This window comes from Oncorhynchus masou, chromosome 16 (genome assembly GCF_036934945.1).
Source record: "Oncorhynchus masou masou isolate Uvic2021 chromosome 16, UVic_Omas_1.1, whole genome shotgun sequence".
Classification (NCBI taxonomy): domain Eukaryota; kingdom Metazoa; phylum Chordata; class Actinopteri; order Salmoniformes; family Salmonidae; genus Oncorhynchus; species Oncorhynchus masou.
The window spans coordinates 22,875,526-22,895,224 of record NC_088227.1 but is presented as its reverse complement, the minus strand read 5'-3'; the positions used below and the strand labels follow the sequence as shown (position 1 = coordinate 22,895,224).

Below are 19,699 nucleotides of genomic sequence, written 5' to 3'. Positions count from 1 at the left end.
GTCATTGTTTGACTTTTTAACTAATTTCATGCAATTCTAATAATTTTGCCATGGGGCGGAGAGAAAAATGTCAAGTTGTACAGCTTTTTTCCTGCACTTCTACAAATCTTGCCAAAGGGTGGAGGGAAATATTTGAAGTTTTTTAAATTACTGACCCAATGTTGTTAACTGCTAGGCTACCAGCTGCTCTATACTGGTCGTAGCGCTGGTAAATTGACACCGCTCTGATATCCAATAGTCTTTACTGTGTATGTGTATGTAATAACACTTAAGATTTTCTGGGATAACAATGTAATAAATAATACACTAAAAAACAAAATACTGCAAAGTTTCCTAAGGACTAGAAGCAAGGCAGCCCTCTTTGTCGGCCCCATTTTATCTTGTTGAGAGTGACTAACAAATTCAGTGGACCCCACAAAGTTCGGTAATTCGATCATGATACAAGTTTAGATAGCTGGCTAGACTGACTTACCAATCTAAAAAAATGTAGCTGACATGGCTAATTGTGTGACTGGCAGTGACTGACGTAACAAGATAAAAACTGCTGATGCACAAACACATTTTGAAATCACACCTTTTGTATTGTACTATTGTAACTCTCAACAGTAAGTTGAGACACCAACTCAGTTCCCCAAAAATGACAATATACATACATATATATATATATATATATATATATATATATATATATATATATATATATATATATATATATTACCAATCAAATGTTTGGACACACCTACTCATTCAAAGGTTTTTCTTTATTTGTACTATTTTCTACATAGTAGATTACAGTTTTTCTCAATTGCTAAAACACCATTTCTGAAACCTTGCTCCATTTCCTGAAAACATTAAACACAAAACCTCATCTTCAAGCACTATTTACATAACCTCTGACTGACAGTTTTACCTGTGTTCAAAATCAAACACTGCTCTCAAATCATAAACAAAGTGATCAAAATGATATACACTCTCAAGCAGTCAGTAAACAATACACCGAAAAATAGAAAACACATTGTTCAAAACATACAATTCTCAGGGAGAAGTAAATTTTTAATCAAAAAGAATATTCACATGTTTCCCTCATTGCCCTTTGATGAACGGAAACATGTTCTATCATAGTAGCTCAAAATTGATCAGAAATTACTACTCTGCTTTGCTCTTTGCAATTTAGTTTTTTGTTCTTCATCCTCCTTGTACCCCTATTTTTACAGTACTGTACCCTGCATCTCACAAACTTGTCCTTTGTCTCTGTGATACTGTAATTCTTGTTCTTTGTTGATATGAACCTGCAACCAGTCAAAATCTATTGAGCAGTCAGTACTGTTAGTAAAAGAACAATGTTCAGGGTCATACAATTCATCCATTGTACAGTATACAGCCTACAATGCACTGTACTACAGTATCCATTCTCAGACTTTCTCCTTCCCACCTTCAACAACCTGTTTGCTCTCTGAACTGGCTTATATTGGTTGTGTTGCATCATTTGAAACAGGTTAGATCAATTTTGAGTGGTTGTGTTCAATCAATGACATATGTTCTCTATTTGTATTTGATTGTTGCCACTTGTGTTTACCAGTATGGATGACATGTTCATTAGAGTGCAGAATGTGTTTTGAGAATGAGAATGTGTTTAGAGTTTTGCTAAAAAGTCTAAGTGAGATCTGCAAATTGTGTTTTATCATGTGCAATTGTTTAAAGTATTGACAACAGACTGCATAATTAGCTAAATGAGTCCAGGCAACTGAGAACTTTGTTCAGCTAATGGGTTTTAGTGTTTTAGCAATTGAGAAAAACTGTAATAGTTAAGACATCACAACTAAGAAATAACACATATGGAATCATGTGGTAACCAAAAAAGTGTTCAAATCAAATCCACCCTTTGCCTTGATGACAGCTTTGTACACTGTTAAAATTCTCTCAACCAGCTTCACGAGGTAGTCACCTGGAATACATTTCAATTAACAGGTGTGCCTTGTTAAAAGTTCATGCATTTGAGCCAGCCAGTGGTGTTGTGAAAAGGTCGGGGTGGTATACAGAACATAGACCAAGCCCATATTATGGTAAGAGCAACTCAAATAAGCAAAGAGATACAACAGTCCATCATTACTTTAGGACATGAAGGTCAGTCAAATGTCAAGAACTTTGAAAGTTTCATCAAGTGTTGTCGCAAAAACCATCAAGTGCTACGATGAAACTCTAGGAAGACCCAGAGTTACCTCTGCTGCAGAGGATAAGTTCATTAGAGTTACCAGCCTCAGAAATTGCAGCCCAAATAAATGCTTCACAGCTAACAGACAAATCTCAACATCAACTGTTCAGAGGAGTCTGCGTGAATCAGGCCTTCATGGTCGAATTGCTGTCAAGAAACCACTACTAAAGGACACCAATAAGAATAAGAGACTTGCATGGGCCAAGAAACACAAGCAATGGACATTAGACCGGTGGAAATCTGTCCTTTGGTCTGATGAGTCCAAATTTGAGATTTTTGGTTCCAACTGCCAGGTCTTTGTGAGACGCAGAGAACTGTAGGTGAACAGATGATCTACGCATGTGTGGTTCCCACTGTGAAGCATGGAGGAGGAGGTGTAATGGTGTGGGCGTGCTTTGCTTGTGACACTGTCAGTGATTTACTTAGAATTCAAGGAACACTTAACCAGCATGGCTACCACAGCATTCTGCAGCAATACGCCATCCCATCTGGTTTGCTGGCCTCCATAAGCACCTGACCTCAACCAAATTGAGATGGATTGGGATGAGATGAGTGAGTGAAGGAAAAGCAGCCATCAAGTGCTTAGAATATGTGGCAACTCCTTCAAGACTGTTGGAAAAGCATTCCAGGTGCAGCTTGTTGAGAGAATTCCAAGAGCGTGCAAAGCTGTCATCAAGGCAAAGGATGGCTACTTTGAAGAATCTCAAATATAAAATATATTTTGATATGTTTAACACTTTGTTGGTTACAACATGAATCCATATGGGTTATTTCATAGTTGTGATGTCTTCACTATTATTCTACACTGTAGAAAATAGTCAAAATAAAGGAAAACACTGGAATGAGTAGGTGTTTCCAAACTTCTGGCTGGTACTTTATATGTATTATAATAAAAAAGAAAATTGGGGTCGGGGGCGATTGATCATTCGGCCTTAAAAGGGGACTTGCAGACTGCTGGCTGCCAGTTGCCCATCCCTGTACTAGATATTCAAGGTCTTTAAAATCAACAATCCAATGTAAAATCATGGCGCTCATTGTCATCAAAAGCTGGGACATACTTCATATTATATCAACTGTGCAACGTTCTGTTTGTGAATAACAGCAAGGGGACATTTATAATGACTGAATTCATGAGCTCATCAAGCGCCACGCCTTTTGATTTCAGCCGAGTAGCAATTGCTGTGATTAGACCGCCATCTAACGGTGAAATCTGAAAAGGAGACAAAAAAATGAACCCAAATCCATCGCTGGGTAAAGGGGATCGTACGCGTTTTTCAATGTTCAAGTATGTGTTAGTTAGCACTGTCTAGCACTGTCAAAAGTACTGTCAAAAGATAAGATGAGAAATTCTACAATAAACAGCACTACCAAAACGCATATTCCCTGACCGGGAATCGAACCCGGGCCGCGGCGGTGAGAGCGCCGAATCCTAACCACTAGACCACCAGGGAAGGATACTTACGGCTACAACTTTAGATTACTTAAATAGTGGTGTTAATGATTATTATAAGTGTACATTGAATCCTTGGACAATACAACTTTTACATTACCCTATAGTTAACCCATAAAATGGGCTGATGGTGACGTAGACATACTTTGTATTCATATCAAAAAATCACAACTCCTGATGATTCGTTTTTCAAATTATTTGAGCAAAAATATTTAGCTTTATCTGGGACGCTTAAACCAGACAAAATAAAACGTGCCTATCTATATAATGAATATGAATTGGGTGGGTTGAGATTATTAAATATAAAAGCACTAAACCTCTCTCTAAAAGCTTCATTCATTCAAAAGTTTAATTTGAACCCTAAATGGTTCTCAAGTAGATTACTAAGAAAAGCTAAACCATTGTTTAAATTTGGCCTTTTTGCCTTTGTGCAGATTGCCACGTCTCATTTTCGATTAATTGAAAATGATACTTTGATACTCTCTTTTTCAAGCAAGCATTGCAGAGCTGGCTACAATTTCAATTTCATCCCCCTGAAAAGATAGAACAAATGTTATGGCTGAACTCAAATGTGCAGGTTGATAAAATACCTGTATTTATGGGAAAGATGTTTGAAAAGGGTATTTTGTTCTTAAATGATACTGTAAATTGGCATGGTAGAGTTATGTCCTTCATGGAGTTATCAGAAGTGTACGGAAAGGACTGCTCAATCCAAGAGTACAACCAATTGATTACAGCATTGCCCCCAAAATAGAGGAGGTGGGTGGTAGCGTGAGGAGGTAGGGAACTGGTCTGTCTGCCCAATATAAAGGATCAAAACTGGCGGAGGAATGAAGATAGCATAAATAGGAAAGTATACCAGTTTAATTTGAGGACCAGGAATTTGAGGGAAGAGATTTTTGATGTACCGATTCCATTGTACAGGGTGTATGCGTTGATAAATAAAACACAAGATTCAAGACTTTGTGCTTTTCAGCTAAAATTATTATATAGAATTCTTGCCACCAACAAAATGTTGAATATTTGGGGCATAAAATCATCAAAGCGCTGCAGATTTTGTTGTGAGGATACAGAATCAATAGACCATTTATTTTGGTATTGTCCTCAGGTAGCCTGTTTCTGGTCTCAGGTTCAGGAATGGCTGAAAATGCATAGCATTGATCTAAAATTGACCCTAGAAATAGTACTGTTAGATCTGGAGAGACCGGGTCAGTCAATTACTAATATACTAATACTTTTAGTAAAATTATTTATCTTCAACTCGCAATCTGTGGATTCAATTCGATTAGATAGATTGAAATGTATGTTAAACTTCACAGCATAGTTGAAAGATCTCGAATGATTGAGGGACAGCTATTGGTTCACGGGTTTTGGCCTGGTGGTATATTGGTCAACATGCCCTTGAGCAGGGCATTGACCCTGGATGCTTGTGTGTCGCTCTGAATGGGAATCTGTTGGGTGACTGGTATGATGTAGTTATTGAGTGGCTTCACTGCAAGTATATTGTATGTTTTTCGAATATTCAATAAATAATAAATAAATACATGTAAAAAAGTAGTGGTGTCCCATCCTTTCAGGCTGTTGGCCTGAAGTAGGCCTAAATAGATTAAAATAGTGGAGTATGATATGTATTATAACTTGAGTGTAGTGTTAGATGATTGGGTAATGGCTGTGTTTTTTTATATGTTTTTTTTTAATAGAAAAAGCAAAGTATAAGTGAGTTATAATCCAGTCTAGTAGGTGGCGATAATACATGTTTTGGATGCCAACCGCGGTTAAACTTCATCGAAGAGGGTTTGTACCCCAAAAAATGTAATTGCACATTTTCTACGTGAGCCTCATTTGGTTAGGTTGTTACTAATGCGGTGACATAAGTGGATGCACGTGGCATTTCGGCAAATATGGAGAAGGAAAAGAAACGACTAAATCGAAGTTGTAACACACATCGACCATCTTATTGGCTAGCATGGGCTCACCTGTCTCCCATCTGAGGACCTGCGTTTCCTTTGTTATAGAACATATTTGTCAGGACTGGTCGTATTTGCGTTATTTAGAATTATGAAAATGCATGGTTGCACATAGCTAGCTTAGATAATATATTTTAATGGCGTTATGCATGTCCACTATTTGCAAGTCGTAACTAACGTTAAAAAAGGAAACATTGTCAACCACGCTACTGAATCCATATTTTTTTCTCCGCCTTTGTCACTATAAACAAACTGTCTGTAATGACATCAGCTGTGAGTGTTGTCTTGTGTGGACCTTGTCCCGTCTGCGTAGATAACTCTCCAGTTTTGCAGACAGCATACGTTCATGCAGACAAGACAACAGACTCCGGTTGCATCCATAGTCATCGGGAAATCTCAGTTTTGCTGCATCACTGCCAGGAACAAGTTAAGCAAGAAAAGCAGGATTCAGAAAGGTGGGTAACGTTAAGTAGCTCGCTTTAGCATGACTGAACTAACTACGAAATAGATTGACTAGCTACACAACTAGCTCTCATTATAAACCCAACAAGCTAGCTAACGGTTAATTGAAAGGTAGATTGGAGCTAAATTAGCTAGCTCATATTTTTTTTTGTCGTGTTGCTGTTTAACTTTGTCTAACGTTAGATCTCTTTTGTCTACCGATATTGAAAGGCTCAATGTTGGCTGTTTAAATTCTGCTGCACCTGTTACAGACATCGATATGCAGTTATTGTAAAGTCCCTAACGTTAACTAGTTTTGGCCGGTGTTGACCGTCATTGTAAATGATAATTTGTTCTTAACTGACTTGCCTAGTTAAATAACATAAAAGTTCAAGGTTTTCAGAGATTCCCTGGTTGCCTTCTCTGTTAATCTAATCTGTTCTTCAAATCAAATTTTATTTGTCACATACACATGGTGAGCAGATGTTAATGCGAGTGTAGCGAAATGCTTGTGCTTCTAGTTCCGACAATGCAGTAATAACCAACGAGTAATTCCACAACTAGAAATGCCACCCTTGTGGGTCCCCCAGTGTTGAGGATCAGCGGGTTGGAGATGTTGTTACCTACCCTCACCACCTGGGGGCGGCCCGTCAGGAAGTCCAGTACCCAGTTGATGAGGTGTAACGGCAGTTGGCATCCAATAAATGTTGCATTACCGCCACCTACTAGACTGGAGTATACCTCCCTTATACTTTTTCCCCCCTCAAAAAAAAAGAGTTAATAAACAAACACCCCATCACCTAACCCTACACTTACTTAAAAACTCCACCACCCTACTCCACTATTTCAATCGGTCTAGTCCTACCTCAGTTCAAAAGCCTGAAAGGACAGACACACCCACTCAACACACCCTATAACTCTTTTGACCTCAAGTCTCCTACACCCAAATACCTCTCTGCAGTTGCCACCACAACCTCAATTTTCTGCGACCTAAGTTCCATCCCTGCAGTACAGTTGATAACCATTGCTATAAACACTAAAACTCACATCTTACTGTAGCATACGACAACTTCTGCACTACTCTAACCCTGGAAACCCCAACCTGCCGCTCTTGTACGGACGCCATGGGCACGCCTACAAATAACACATACCACTACTTTCCCCAATGCTACACATTCCTTTGTCTCATGCCCTTCTGCACACTTCTCACACCTAGGAACCTCCCTCATACACACTGCTGCCACATGCCCATGTGCTTGACACCTGTAACAACGAAATGTATTCTGCGCAAAAGCTTGTATAGGGTAACATATACAGTACCAGTCAAAGTTTGGACACTCCTACTCATTCCAGGGTTTTTCTCTCTTTGTACTATTTTCTAAATTGTGGAATAATAGTGAAGACATCAAACTATGAAATAACACATATGGAATCATGTAGTAACCAAAAAAGTGTTAAACAAATCTAAATATATCTTATATTTGAGATTCTTCAAAGTAGCCACCCTTTGCCTTGACAGCTTTGCAGTCAAAACATTACTTTTGTCAGGCAAAGACTCAACATCAAAACTCAAAAGAACAGACAATGACTTCTGTTTCACCGCTCACGCCACCCTGTCTGCGTGTTGCACCAAACGACGAGCATCACAAACAGAGAATCTTCCCCTTCAGTTGGTCAACTTTCACATTTACTGCTACCCCAGTAATCACACTTTTTTTTTTTTTCTTCTTGAGAGCAAAACAATTCACATCTCTTACCCCATTTGTTTTAACACGGAGAATCTGCTCCATCTGACCAGCAGAAACACAAACAATGATCACAAGACCACTTCTGGTTATTTTCACCGATTCCACAGCACCCAACTCTGGTTTCACCCACACTGAAACCTCAAATGGATCAGCCAAAAGGCAAGAGTCCACTTCACTCCTATTGTCACAGACTCGTCTTTATCTCAAATACATTTTTATTGGTCACATAGCAATGTTAATGCGAGTGTAGCGAAATGCTTGTGATCAATGGTCGGTGCAACCCTTGGGCTTCGAGAACTTCACTACACCTACCACCTCTGACACTTCGCCCTCACTCACTCATGTTTCCTCCTGTCTTTGATCCGGTGTACAGCTCACTCTGCTTACACTTTCAGACATTTCTTCTTTATTACACAATCTCCCTTTTTTCTGCCATTTTTTTACCGATTCAAGCTCACCCTCTTCCTCCCTCTGACCTCCTGTCTTTCTCCCTCCATTCCTCCTCCTTAATCCAAGTACATGTCTCCTTATGATAATACTACAATTCTACTGACTTGCATCTTGTCTTGCCCTCTCAAGGGATGCCATTTTCCATCAACCCCTTTGATTTTCTCAGTTGCTATTCTGTTAACGTTACATGCCACTCCTTACCTTTGACATAAGGAGTGGATTGTTGGTTACAGACTAATTCAGTTTCCGTTTTAGAAATGCAGTTGCTCAGTTACTACAAGCCATTTGCCAAGGTTGTAATTGTGAGCTGTTGCAGTGATACACCCAAGTTATTTTATTTTACTAGGCAAGTCAGTTAAGAACAAATTCTTATTTTCAATGATTGCCTAGGAACAGTGGGTTAACTGCCGTTTTCAGGAGCAGAACGACAGATGTTTTACCTTGTCAGCTTGGGGATTTGATCTTGCAACCTTTCGGTTACTAGTCCAACGCTCAAACCACTAGGCTACTTGCTGCCCGTACCTAAACTCCTCCATGGAATAGAGCGCAGACCCGTTTTTGAAATAAACCTCTGACTCCAAGTCACTACGCAGGCGATGCTTAAAAAAATTCTTAAACACTTATCGTGTACTTGTTTGTACGCTTTTTGTCTGCTGAAATCCATACTTTATAAGTATTTGGATATGTAGGCCTACGTAATCAGAGATTCAATTGGCACATGCGCTCATTTGCCAAATGCTCATTCGATATGCTTTCAGCGCTACACTTAAGCTGATGAACTTGTGGCATTAGCTATCACTCAGCTTGTTCTAACAGTCTGGTGGAGTCGTTTGCTTGCTATTTGGTACACTGCTGCAGCCAACGCAGTTACTCCGATAATTCTCTTCATTCATTTCTCTCCTCCCTTAGGATAAGGAAGAGTGCAGTGCGAAGAGGAAAGGAGCGGAGAAGGGTTAGTCTTCACGTTCTGCTCAGTGTGTATGTGTTGAGGTGCATGAAGCTGTAGACCACTGCACTGATGGAGAAGAGGGAGAAGAAGCCTGGCTACTTTTCCAGGTAAGTGAAAGTTGTTTCTGTGTTTAGGCCAAATTCTTTTAGCGTTGTGTTTTCCGAGACGGCCTGTGTTACCAGGATGCTGCAACTATGTTTTCCTTCACTGTGTGTACAGCGTGACAGCACTGACTGACCTCCCACTACGCCATTGTTTGTCACGTTGTGTTCAATTACATTTGTATTAGTCGCAAACACATTTAGCATATGTTTTTTGCGGGTGTAGAGAAATGTTTGTGTTCCTAGCTCCAACAGTGCAGTTATATCTATCAGTTATATCTATCTATATCATAACAGTACACACGCCTAAAAGTAAAATAATTGAATTAAGGAATATATAAATATTAGGATGAGCAATGTCAGAGTCCGGTGTCTAACTGTATGTATTTAATGGGAGGTATACATATTCTATCCACATACTGTCTATATCTTAAGAATATGTAGGATAGAATAGTATAAGTACAGAAATAGTTGATTAGGATAGGCCTATAATACAGTATATAAATATGAAATGGGTAAAACAGTATGTAACCATTATTAAAGTGACCAGTGTTCCATATCTATGTACATAGGGCAGTATATCTGTAAAATACATAGAATTGTGTGTGTATTATACACTGCTCAAAAAAATAAAGGGAACACTAAAATAACACATCCTAGATCTGAATGAATTAAATATTCTTATTAAATACTTTTTTCTTTACATAGTTGAATGTGCTGACAACAAAATTATCAATTGAAATCAAATTTATCAACCCATGAAGGTCTGGATTTGGAGTCACACTCAAAATTAAAGTGGAAAACTACACTACAGGCTGATCCAACTTCGATGTAATGTCCTTAAAACAAGTCAAAATGAGGCTCAGTAGTGTGTGTGGCCTCCACGTGCCTGTATGACCTCCCTACAACACCTGGGCATGCTCCTGATGAGGTGGCGATGGTCTCCTGAGGGATCTCCTCCCAAACCTGGAGTAAAGCATCCGCCAACTCCTGGACAGTCTGTGGTGCAATGTGGCGTTGGTGGATGGAGCAAGACATGATGATGTCCCAGATGTGCTCAATTGGATTCAGGTCTGGGGAACGGGCGGGCCAATCCATAGCATCAATGCCTTCCTCTTGCAGGAACTGCTGACACACTCCAGCCACATGAGGTCTTGCATTAGGAGGAACCCAGGGCCAACAGCACCAGCATATGGTCTCACAAGGGGTCTGAGGATCTCATCTCGGTACCTAATGGCAGTCAGGCTACCTCTGGCTAGCACATGGAGGGCTGTGCGGCCCCCCCAAAGAAATACCACCCCACACCATGACTAACCTACCACCAAACCGGTCATGCTGGAGGATGTTGCAGGCAGCAGAACGTTCTCCACGGCGTCTCCAGACTCTGTCACATGTGCTCAGTGTGAACCTGCTTTCATCTGTGAAGAGCACAGGGCGCCAGTGGCGAATTTGCCAATCTTGGTGTTCTCTGGCAAATGCCAAACGTCCTGCACGGTGTTGGGCTGTAAGCACAACCCCCACCTGTGGACGTCGGGCCCTCATACCACCCTCATGGAGTCTGTTTCTGACCGTTTGAGCAGACACATGCACATTTGTGGCCTGCTGGAGGTCATTTTGCAGGGCTCTGGCAGTGCTCCTCCTGCTCATCCTTGCACAAAGGTGGAGGTAGTGGTCCTGCTGCTAGGTTGTTGCCCTCCTACGGTCTCCTCCACGTCTCCTGATGTACTGGCCTGTCTCCTGGTAACGCCTCCATGCTCTGGACACTACGCTGACAGACACAGCAAACCTGCTTGCCACAGCTCGCATTGATGTGCCATCCTGGATGACCTGCACTACCTGAGCCACTTGTGTGGGTTGTAGACTCCCGTCTCATGCTACCACTAGAGTGAAAGCACCGCCAGCATTCAAAAGTGACCAAAATATCAGCCACGAAGCATAGGAACTGAGAAGTGGTCTGCGGTCACCACCTGCAGAACCACTCCTTTATTGGGGGTGTCTTGCTAATTGCCTATAATTTCCACCTGTTGTCTATTCCATTTGCACAACAGCATGTGAAATGTATTGTCAATCAGTGTTGCTTCCTTAGTGGACAGTTTGATTTCACAGAAGTGTGATTGACTTGGAGTTACATTGTGTTGTTTAAGTGTTCCCTTTATTTTCTTGAGCAGTGTATATATTATTACACATAGTACCAGTCAAATGTTTGGACACCTACCCATTCAAGGGTTTTCTTTATCTGTACTATTTTCTACATTGTAGAATAATAGTGATGACAGCAACACTATGAAATGGACAGAATATATTTATTATTTGAAGTAGCCACTCTTTGCCTTGACAGCTTTGCACATTCTTGGCATTTAAACCAGCTTCACCTGGAATGCTTTTCCAACAGTCTTAAAGGAGTTTCAACATATGCTGAGCACTTGTTGGCTGCTTTTCCTTCACTCTGCTGTCCAACGCATCCCGAACCATCTCAATTGGGTTGAGGTCTGGTGATTATGGAGGCCAGGTCATCTAATGCAGCACTTCATCACTTTCATTCTTGGTCAAATAGCCCTTACATAGCCTGGGGGTGTGTTGAGTCATGTTCCTGTTGTAAAACAAATGATAGTCCCACTAAGCGCAAACCAGGTGGAATGGCATATCGCTGCAGAATGCTGTGGTTACAATGCTGGTTAAGTGTGCCTTAAATTCTAAATCAATCACCAACAGTGTCACGGGCAAAGCACCATCACACCTCCTCCATGCTTCACGGTGGGAACCACACATGCGGAGATCATCCGTTCACCTGCTCTCCGTCTCACAAAGACAGAGCGGTTGGAACCAAACATCTCATTTGGACCAAAAAGACAGACCAAAAGACAGATTAACACCGGTCTAATGTCCATTGCTTGTGTTTCTTGGCCCAAGCAAGTTTCTTATTATCGGTGTCCTTTAGTAGTGGTTTCTTTGCAGCAATTCGACCATGAAGGCCTGATTGACGCAGTCTCCTCTGAACAGTTGATGTTGAGATGTCTGTTATTTGAACTCTGTGAAGAATTTATTTGGGCTGCAATTTCGGAAGCTGGTAACTCTAATGAATTTATCCTCTGCAGCAGAGGTAACTCTGGGTCTTCCTATCCTGTGGCGGCCCTCATGAGAGCCAGTTTCATCATAGTGCATGATTGCGGCTGCACTTAAAACTTTCAAAGTTCTTGAAATGTTCCGGATTGTATTAAAGTAATGATGGACTGTCATTTCTCTTTGCTTATTTGAGCTGTTTTTGCCATTATATGGACTTGGTATTTTCCCAAATAGGGCTATTTTCTGTATTCCACTTCTACCTTGTCACAACACAACTGATTCGCTCAAACGCATTTTGAAGGAAAGAAATTCCACAAATGAACTTATAACAAGGCACACCTGTTAATTGACATGTATTCCAGGTGACTACCTCATGAATCTGGTTGAGCGAATGCCAAGTGTGCAAAGCTGTCAAGGCTACTTTGGCTACTTTGAAGAATCTAAAATATATTTTGATGTGTTTAACACTATTTGTGGTTACTACACCATTCCATATGTGTTTTTTCATAGTTTTGATGTCGTCACTATTATTCTACAATGTAGAAAATAGTAAAAATAATGAGTGAATGAGTGTGTCCAAACCTTTGACTGGTACTGTACAAACACTAGAGGTCAACCGATTAATCGGAATGGCCGAATAATTAGGGCCAATTTCAAGTTTTCATAACAACCGGAAATCAGACCTCTCCTTATCTTGCGCACTGTCTACTTGTTCTCTGTCTCCATACTCTGACTGACGTTGTGAACACGGAGTAATGCTCTGTAGCCATCTGGCACTCATTACACTGGGTACACTTGATACTGATGCAGTGGAGTCATCCGTCAACGCTCACACACAGACAAGCGGACTGGGATGCTGTGCACATTCAAATTGGATTTCTGAATCATAGTGAAATATGACACCCATACACACAGTTGAAGTCGGCGGTTTACATACACTTAGGTTGGAGTCATTAACTCGGTTTTTCAACCCCTCCACAAGTTTCTTGTTAACAAACTATAGTTTTGGCAAGTGAGTTAGGACATCTACTTTGTGCATGATACAAGTAATTTTTACAACAATTGTTTACAGACAGACTGCTCCATTTTCACTTAGGGGTGTACTCAATTTTGTTGCCAGCGGATTTAGACATTAATGGCTGTGTTGAGTTATTTTGAGAGGACAGCAAATTTACCCTTATACAAGCTGTACACTCACTACTTTTTACAATGTAGCAAAGTGTCATTTCTTCAGTGTTGTCACATGAAAAAAATCTACTCATATATTTACAAAAATGTGAGGGGTGTACTCACTTTTGTGATATACTGTATATATTATTAAACCTGCATATTTAGTTAAAAGAAATCCAGGTTAGCAGGCAATATTAAATTGGGTAAATTGTCACTTCTCTTGCGTTCATTGCACGCAGAGTCAGGGTATATGCAACAGTTTGGGCCGCCTGGCTCATTGCGAACTAATTTGTCAGAATTTTACGTAATTATGACATAACATTGAAGGTTGTGCAATGTAACAGGAATATTTAGACTTATGTATGCCACCCGTTAGATAAAATATGGAACCGTTCCGTATTTCACTGAAAGAATAAACGTTTTGTTTTCGAAATGATAGTTTCCGGATTTGACCATATTAATGACCTAAGACTCGTATTTCTATGTTATATTATAATTAAGTATATGATTTGATAGAGCAGTCTGACTGAGCAGTGGTAGGCAGCACCAGGCTCTTAAGCATTCATTCAAACAGCACTTTCGTGCGTTTGCCAGCATCTCTTCGCTGTGCATTGAGCTGTTTATGACTTCAAGCCTATCAACTCCCGAGCTAGTTAGCGGGGTGCGCGCTAAAAGCGTTTCAATCGGTGACGTCACTCGTTCTGAGACCTTGAAGTAGTTGTTCCCCTTGCTCTGCAATGGCCGCTGCTTTTGTGGAGCGATGGATGACGATGCTTCGAGGGTAGCTGTTATCGATGTGTTCCTGGTTCGAGCCCAGGTAGGGGCGAGGAGAGGGACAGAAGCGATACTGTTACACTGGCAGTACTAAAGTGCCTATAAGAATAGTCAAAGGTATATGAAATAGTACTATAATTCCTATAATAACTACAACCTAAAACTTACCTGGGAATATTGAAGACTCATGTTAAAAGGAACCACCAGCTTTCTGATGTTCTGAGCAAGGAACTCAAACGTTAGCTGTTTTACATGGCACATATTGCACTTTTACTTATCAACACTTTGTTTTTGCATTATTTAAACCAAATTGAGCATGTTTGATTATTTATTTGAGGCTAAATTTATTTTATTGATTTATTATGTTAAACTATAAGTGTTCATTCAGTATTGTTGTAATTGTCATTATTACAAATAAATAAATACATGTAAAAATATCGGCTGATTTAATCGGTATCGGCTTTTTTTGGCCCTTCAATAATCCGTATCGGCGTTGAAAAATCATAATCGGTCGACCTCTAATGTAAACGTCTGACCCACAGGGAATGTGATGAAATAAATAAAAGCTGAAATAAATTATTCTCTCTACTATTATTCTGACATTTCACATTCTTAATAACGTGGTGATCCTAACTGACCTAAGACGGAGAATTTTCACTCAGATTAAACGTCAGGAATTTTGTAACTGGGTTTAAATGTATTTGGCTAAGGTGTGTATGTATATATGTGTGTGTATGTATGTATGTATGTATGTATGTATGTATGTATGTATGTATGTATGTATGTGTGTGTGTGTGTGTGTGTGTGTGTGTGTGTGTGTGTGTATATGTATATATATATATATGACTTCAACTGTACATAGTCTCAAGTGCAGGCTGACAACACGTTGATAGGTGCACTCGTTACATCCCTCTGCTGTGTCTCTGAGATGCATCCCATACCTTTTAGACTAGAGCTAATAACCTCAGTATTGCATGGAGAGGAGACTGTATAGCCTGAGGAGCGGGAACATGGAGGGAGGAAGGACCTCTTGTTTCTTTTGACCACACCGCTTCAGCTAGCATCTCCTGCTCTTCCTGTCCACTGAGCAGGGTGCAAAGGCCATTCAGGATTGCGGAGTGTTTGCGATCGTATGAGACACTGTGAAATGGCTGCCTGTTATGTCACCAAATTCTGTCATATGGCCTCCAGGACTTGGACAGTCACATGATGGCCCAAGAGCCAGTCCCGGTTGATTTGACATTATTACTATTGTTTCTAATGTTTTTTTTTTTTTTATCCCTGTAAGTAGCTGAAGCATGAGGAATCCAGTAGTAATGATGGAAGCATGAGAGCCTGGCTCTGTCTGTCCTTTTGCTGTTGTATTTGGAAGAGTTGTTAGTTTTGCATTATCTGTGGTTGTGCTTTAGTGGGTACACAGGCAGGCCAAACATTTCTCTGTAACCAGGATAGAGAAAAAGCAAGAGTGGGACAAAATGGTAGAGCGCTGAAGGAAATCTATACATTCCGCTTGTGGAAATGTCTCTGTGTGAAACAGGATGGTGGTCTGGCATTTTGCTGGTGAAATCCTGAAACGTTTACAAATGTCGGTTGCTCTGCCGTATCCGTAAGTGCAGAGAAGCTATTAAAAGACCAGCGCTGTATCCTTTTGTCTCGTGTCTCCAAATGTATTGATCCACTGCCCAGTGCTCCTCCATCTCTCAGCGTCTTCATTTTCACACATCCTTTGTCTGTACAGCATTGGTTTTCCTTGAATGTTGACTTCCCTATCTCATCTCTCTCTTTCCAACTTTCTATACTGTGCCTACACTGCCTGGGCCTTGTTTACTACCTGTTTTAGTCAGTCTCATAGGCCTAGCACTATCCCTGTGTACACTGGGTGACTAGCTTTGTTCTAGCTTCCCCTGTTAATGAACCTAGGCGGGGGTGGAAGATGCCATGACGTCATCGCCTGACCTATCAATGGTTAATCAGGGAAAAGGGGAGCAGGGAGAGGGAGGTAGGGTGAGAAAGTGAGCAAGCAAAGGAAATCAAATGTTTACAAGCATGAGGAAACAAATTGCCCTCTTTGTCCATAACCTCAGGCTGAAGAGGCGGAGACAGCTCAAGCAGAGCCAATCAGGGAAGGCAGTGGCTGAGCAGAACCGGTTGGATTTGTCCGCAAAGATGCCCGTCATCTCCTGCCCAGACCCTGCTTTTTCTGAACCTCTGGAGAGGATTAAACCTAACCTGCCTGGAGGCTCAGGTAAAACTCAGTCACACATAGGAACCTTCCCTAGGCACTGAGGCACATGACCCCCTGTTATGAACAGAGGGTCAGAATGATCATCTTATCAAGGAGGTTTCATAACTGACTAGATTCTCTTCTGTTTTTAGTTTTGGCAGCTTTTAGGACAATGTGATGAATATCCTCAGCTTTCCCTTCAGATTCCTGTGGTTGGATGGAGGAATAGCCAGTTGGCAGGTGGAATTTTGCAATATGGCATACCACATTATCATGATAACATTAGAAGTGTGCTGCATAAGAAGGAGTAACTAATATACATCAATAATTTGTGAACCTATATTACTGTCACAAGTAGCCTAATAAGTGTCTTTTATTCAACACTAATATATCTAATCGAATGTTTTAATCTAACAGTATTTCTGTCAGTGTTTTTTTAACTAAAATGGCAGTCTCCTTCAATGGCCAACAGGTCTTATATAGATAGTCTAGGCCTTGACCTATAACATTTTTGCCACTTGTTAGCCACAGTTTAAAAAAGCGTAAAAAAAACAACTGAAAGCTCAAGTCACTAGTCAAAAAATAAATAAATCATATGATGCAAGGAACCACTTTACAATGCATTACGATAATTTTTACCATAGAGAATCAGACCAACATGTAGGCTCCACTCTTTGCATATTCAAGCCTGTCTCAAAATATAACACTGCCCCTTTAAAGCGATCCTGAAGGATGGCTGGCCACTCTTGGTAGCCTGTAAAATATTACAATTACAACCAAATACTTTTTTTGTATTTTCATAAAATAATGAAGGGCGTAAAAAATATCTAGGACGGTTCAAAACACATAGACTGCATATACATAGACTGCATATACAGTGGGGCAAGTTCTCCCACTTAAAAAGATGAGAGGCCTGTAATTTTCATCATATGTACACTTCAACTATAACAGACAAACTGAGAAGAAAAAATCCAGAAAATCACATTGTAGGATTTTTAATGAATTTATTTGCAAATTATGGTGGAAAATAAGTATTAAGAACTTGCACAATTGGTGGCTGACTAAATACTTTTTTGCCCCACTGTATATAGTTGAAGTCGGAAGTTTACATACACTTAGGTCGGAGTCATTAAAACTCGGTTTTCAACCACTCCACAAATTTCTTGTTAACAAACTATAGTTTTGGCAAGTCGGTTCGGACATCTTCTTTGTGCATGATACAGTCACATGACACAAGTCATTTTTCCAACAATTGTTTACAGACACAGTGAATTATCTATCACAATTCCAGTGGGTCAGAAGTTTCCATACACTAAGTTGACTGTGCCTTTTAACAGCTTGGAAAATTCCAGAAAATTATGTCTTTAGAAGCTTCTGATATGTCAATTAGCCTAATATGAGTCAATTGGAGGTGTACCTGTGGATGTATTTCAAGGCCTACCTTCCTACTCAGTGTCTCTTTGCTTGACATCATGGGAATATCAAAAGAAATCAGGCAAGGCCTCAGGGGGGGAAAAATGTAGACCTCCACAGGTCTGGTTCATCCTTGGGAGGAATTTCCAAATGCCTGAAGGTACCACGTTCATCTGTACAAACAATAGTACGCAAGTATAAACACCATGGGACCACGCAGCCGTCATACCACTCAGGAAGCAGACTCATTCTGTCTCCTAGAGATGAACATACTTTGGTGCGAAAAGTGCAAATCCATCCCAGAACAACAGCATAGGACCTTGTGAAGATGCTGGAGGAAACGGGTACAAAAGTATCTATATCCACAGTAAAACGAGTCCTGTATTGACACAACCTGAAAGTCTGTTCAGCAAGAAAGAAGCCACTGCTCCAAAACCGCCATAAAAAAGCCAGACTACGGTTTGCAACTGCACATGGGGACAAAGATCGTACTTTTTGGCGATAAGTCCTTTGGTCTGATGAAACAAAAATGGAACTGTTTACCCATTATGACCATCGTTATGTTCGGAGGAAAAAAGGGGAGGCTTGCAAGCAGAAGAACACCATCCCAACTGTGAAGCACAGGGCTGGCAGCATCATGTTGTGGTGGTGCTTTGCTGCAGGAGGGACTGGTGCATATCACAAAATAGATGGCATCATGAGGGTGGAAAATGATGTGGATAATATTGAAGCAACATCTCAAGACATCAGCCAGGAAGTTAAAGCTTGGTCGCAAATGGGTCTTCCAAATGGACAATGACCCCAAGCATACTTCCAAAGTGGCGGCACAATGGCTTAAGGACAAGAAAGTCAAGTTATTGGAGTGGCCAGCACAAAGCCCTGACCTCAACCCTATAGAACATTTGTGGGTAGAACTGAAAAAGCGTGTGTGAGCAAGGAGGCCTATAAACCTGATTCAGTTACACCAGCTCTGTCAGGAGGAATGAGCCAAAATTTGCCCAACTTGTTGTGGGAAGCTTGTGGAAGGCTACCCAAAAAGTTTGATCCAAGTTAAACAATTTAAGGCAATGTTACCAAATACTAATTGAGTGTGTGTGAACTTCTGACCCACTGGGTATGCGATGAAAGAAATAAAAGCTGAAATCATTCTCTCTCCTTTTGTTTGACATTTCACATTCTTAAAATAAGTTGATGATCCTAACTTACCTAAGACAGGGAATTTTTACTAGGATTCAATGTCAGGAATTGTGAAACCAGAGTTTAAATGTATTTGACTAAGGTGTATGTAAACTTCAACTGTATATATTGTATAAATCAAATCAAATTTATTTGTCACATACACATGGTTAGCAGATGTTAATGAGAGTGTAGCGAAATGCTTGTGCTTCTAGTTCCGACAATGCAGTAATAACCAACAAGTAATCTAACTAACAATTCCTAAACTACTATCTTATACACAGTGTAAGGGGATAAAGAATATGTACATAAGGATATATGAATGAGTGATGGTACAGAGCAGCATAGGCAAGATACAGTAGATGGTATCGAGTACAGTATATACGTATGAGATGAGTATGTTAACAAAGTGGCATAGTTAAAGTGGCTAGTGATACATGTATTACATAAGGATGCAGTCGATGATATAGAGTACAGTATATACGTATGTATATGAGATGAATAATGTAGGGTAAGTAACATTATATAAGGTAGCAAGTAACATTATATAAGGTAGCATTG

The 19,699-nt window shown here is 40.3% G+C and overlaps 1 protein-coding gene and 1 non-coding gene across 2 annotated transcripts in view; one reads left to right on the top strand and one right to left on the bottom strand.

Moving 5' to 3' along the window:
• Positions 1 to 3,591: 3,591 nt before the first annotated feature.
• Positions 3,592 to 3,663, bottom strand: trnae-cuc (transfer RNA glutamic acid (anticodon CUC)). The gene has a single exon. It is a non-coding gene; the product is annotated as a tRNA-Glu (tRNA).
• Positions 3,664 to 5,929: 2,266 nt separating this feature from the next.
• Positions 5,930 to 19,699, top strand: part of LOC135557692 (nuclear receptor coactivator 7-like) — a 28,387-nt gene continuing 14,617 nt past the window's right edge. The window contains exons 1-3 of the mRNA XM_064991210.1: positions 5,930 to 6,084; positions 9,178 to 9,324; positions 16,410 to 16,570. Coding sequence (XP_064847282.1) covers positions 9,287 to 9,324; positions 16,410 to 16,570 — 199 coding nt within the window. The 5' untranslated portion in view covers positions 5,930 to 6,084; positions 9,178 to 9,286. The remainder of the gene's footprint in view (positions 6,085 to 9,177; positions 9,325 to 16,409; positions 16,571 to 19,699) is intronic.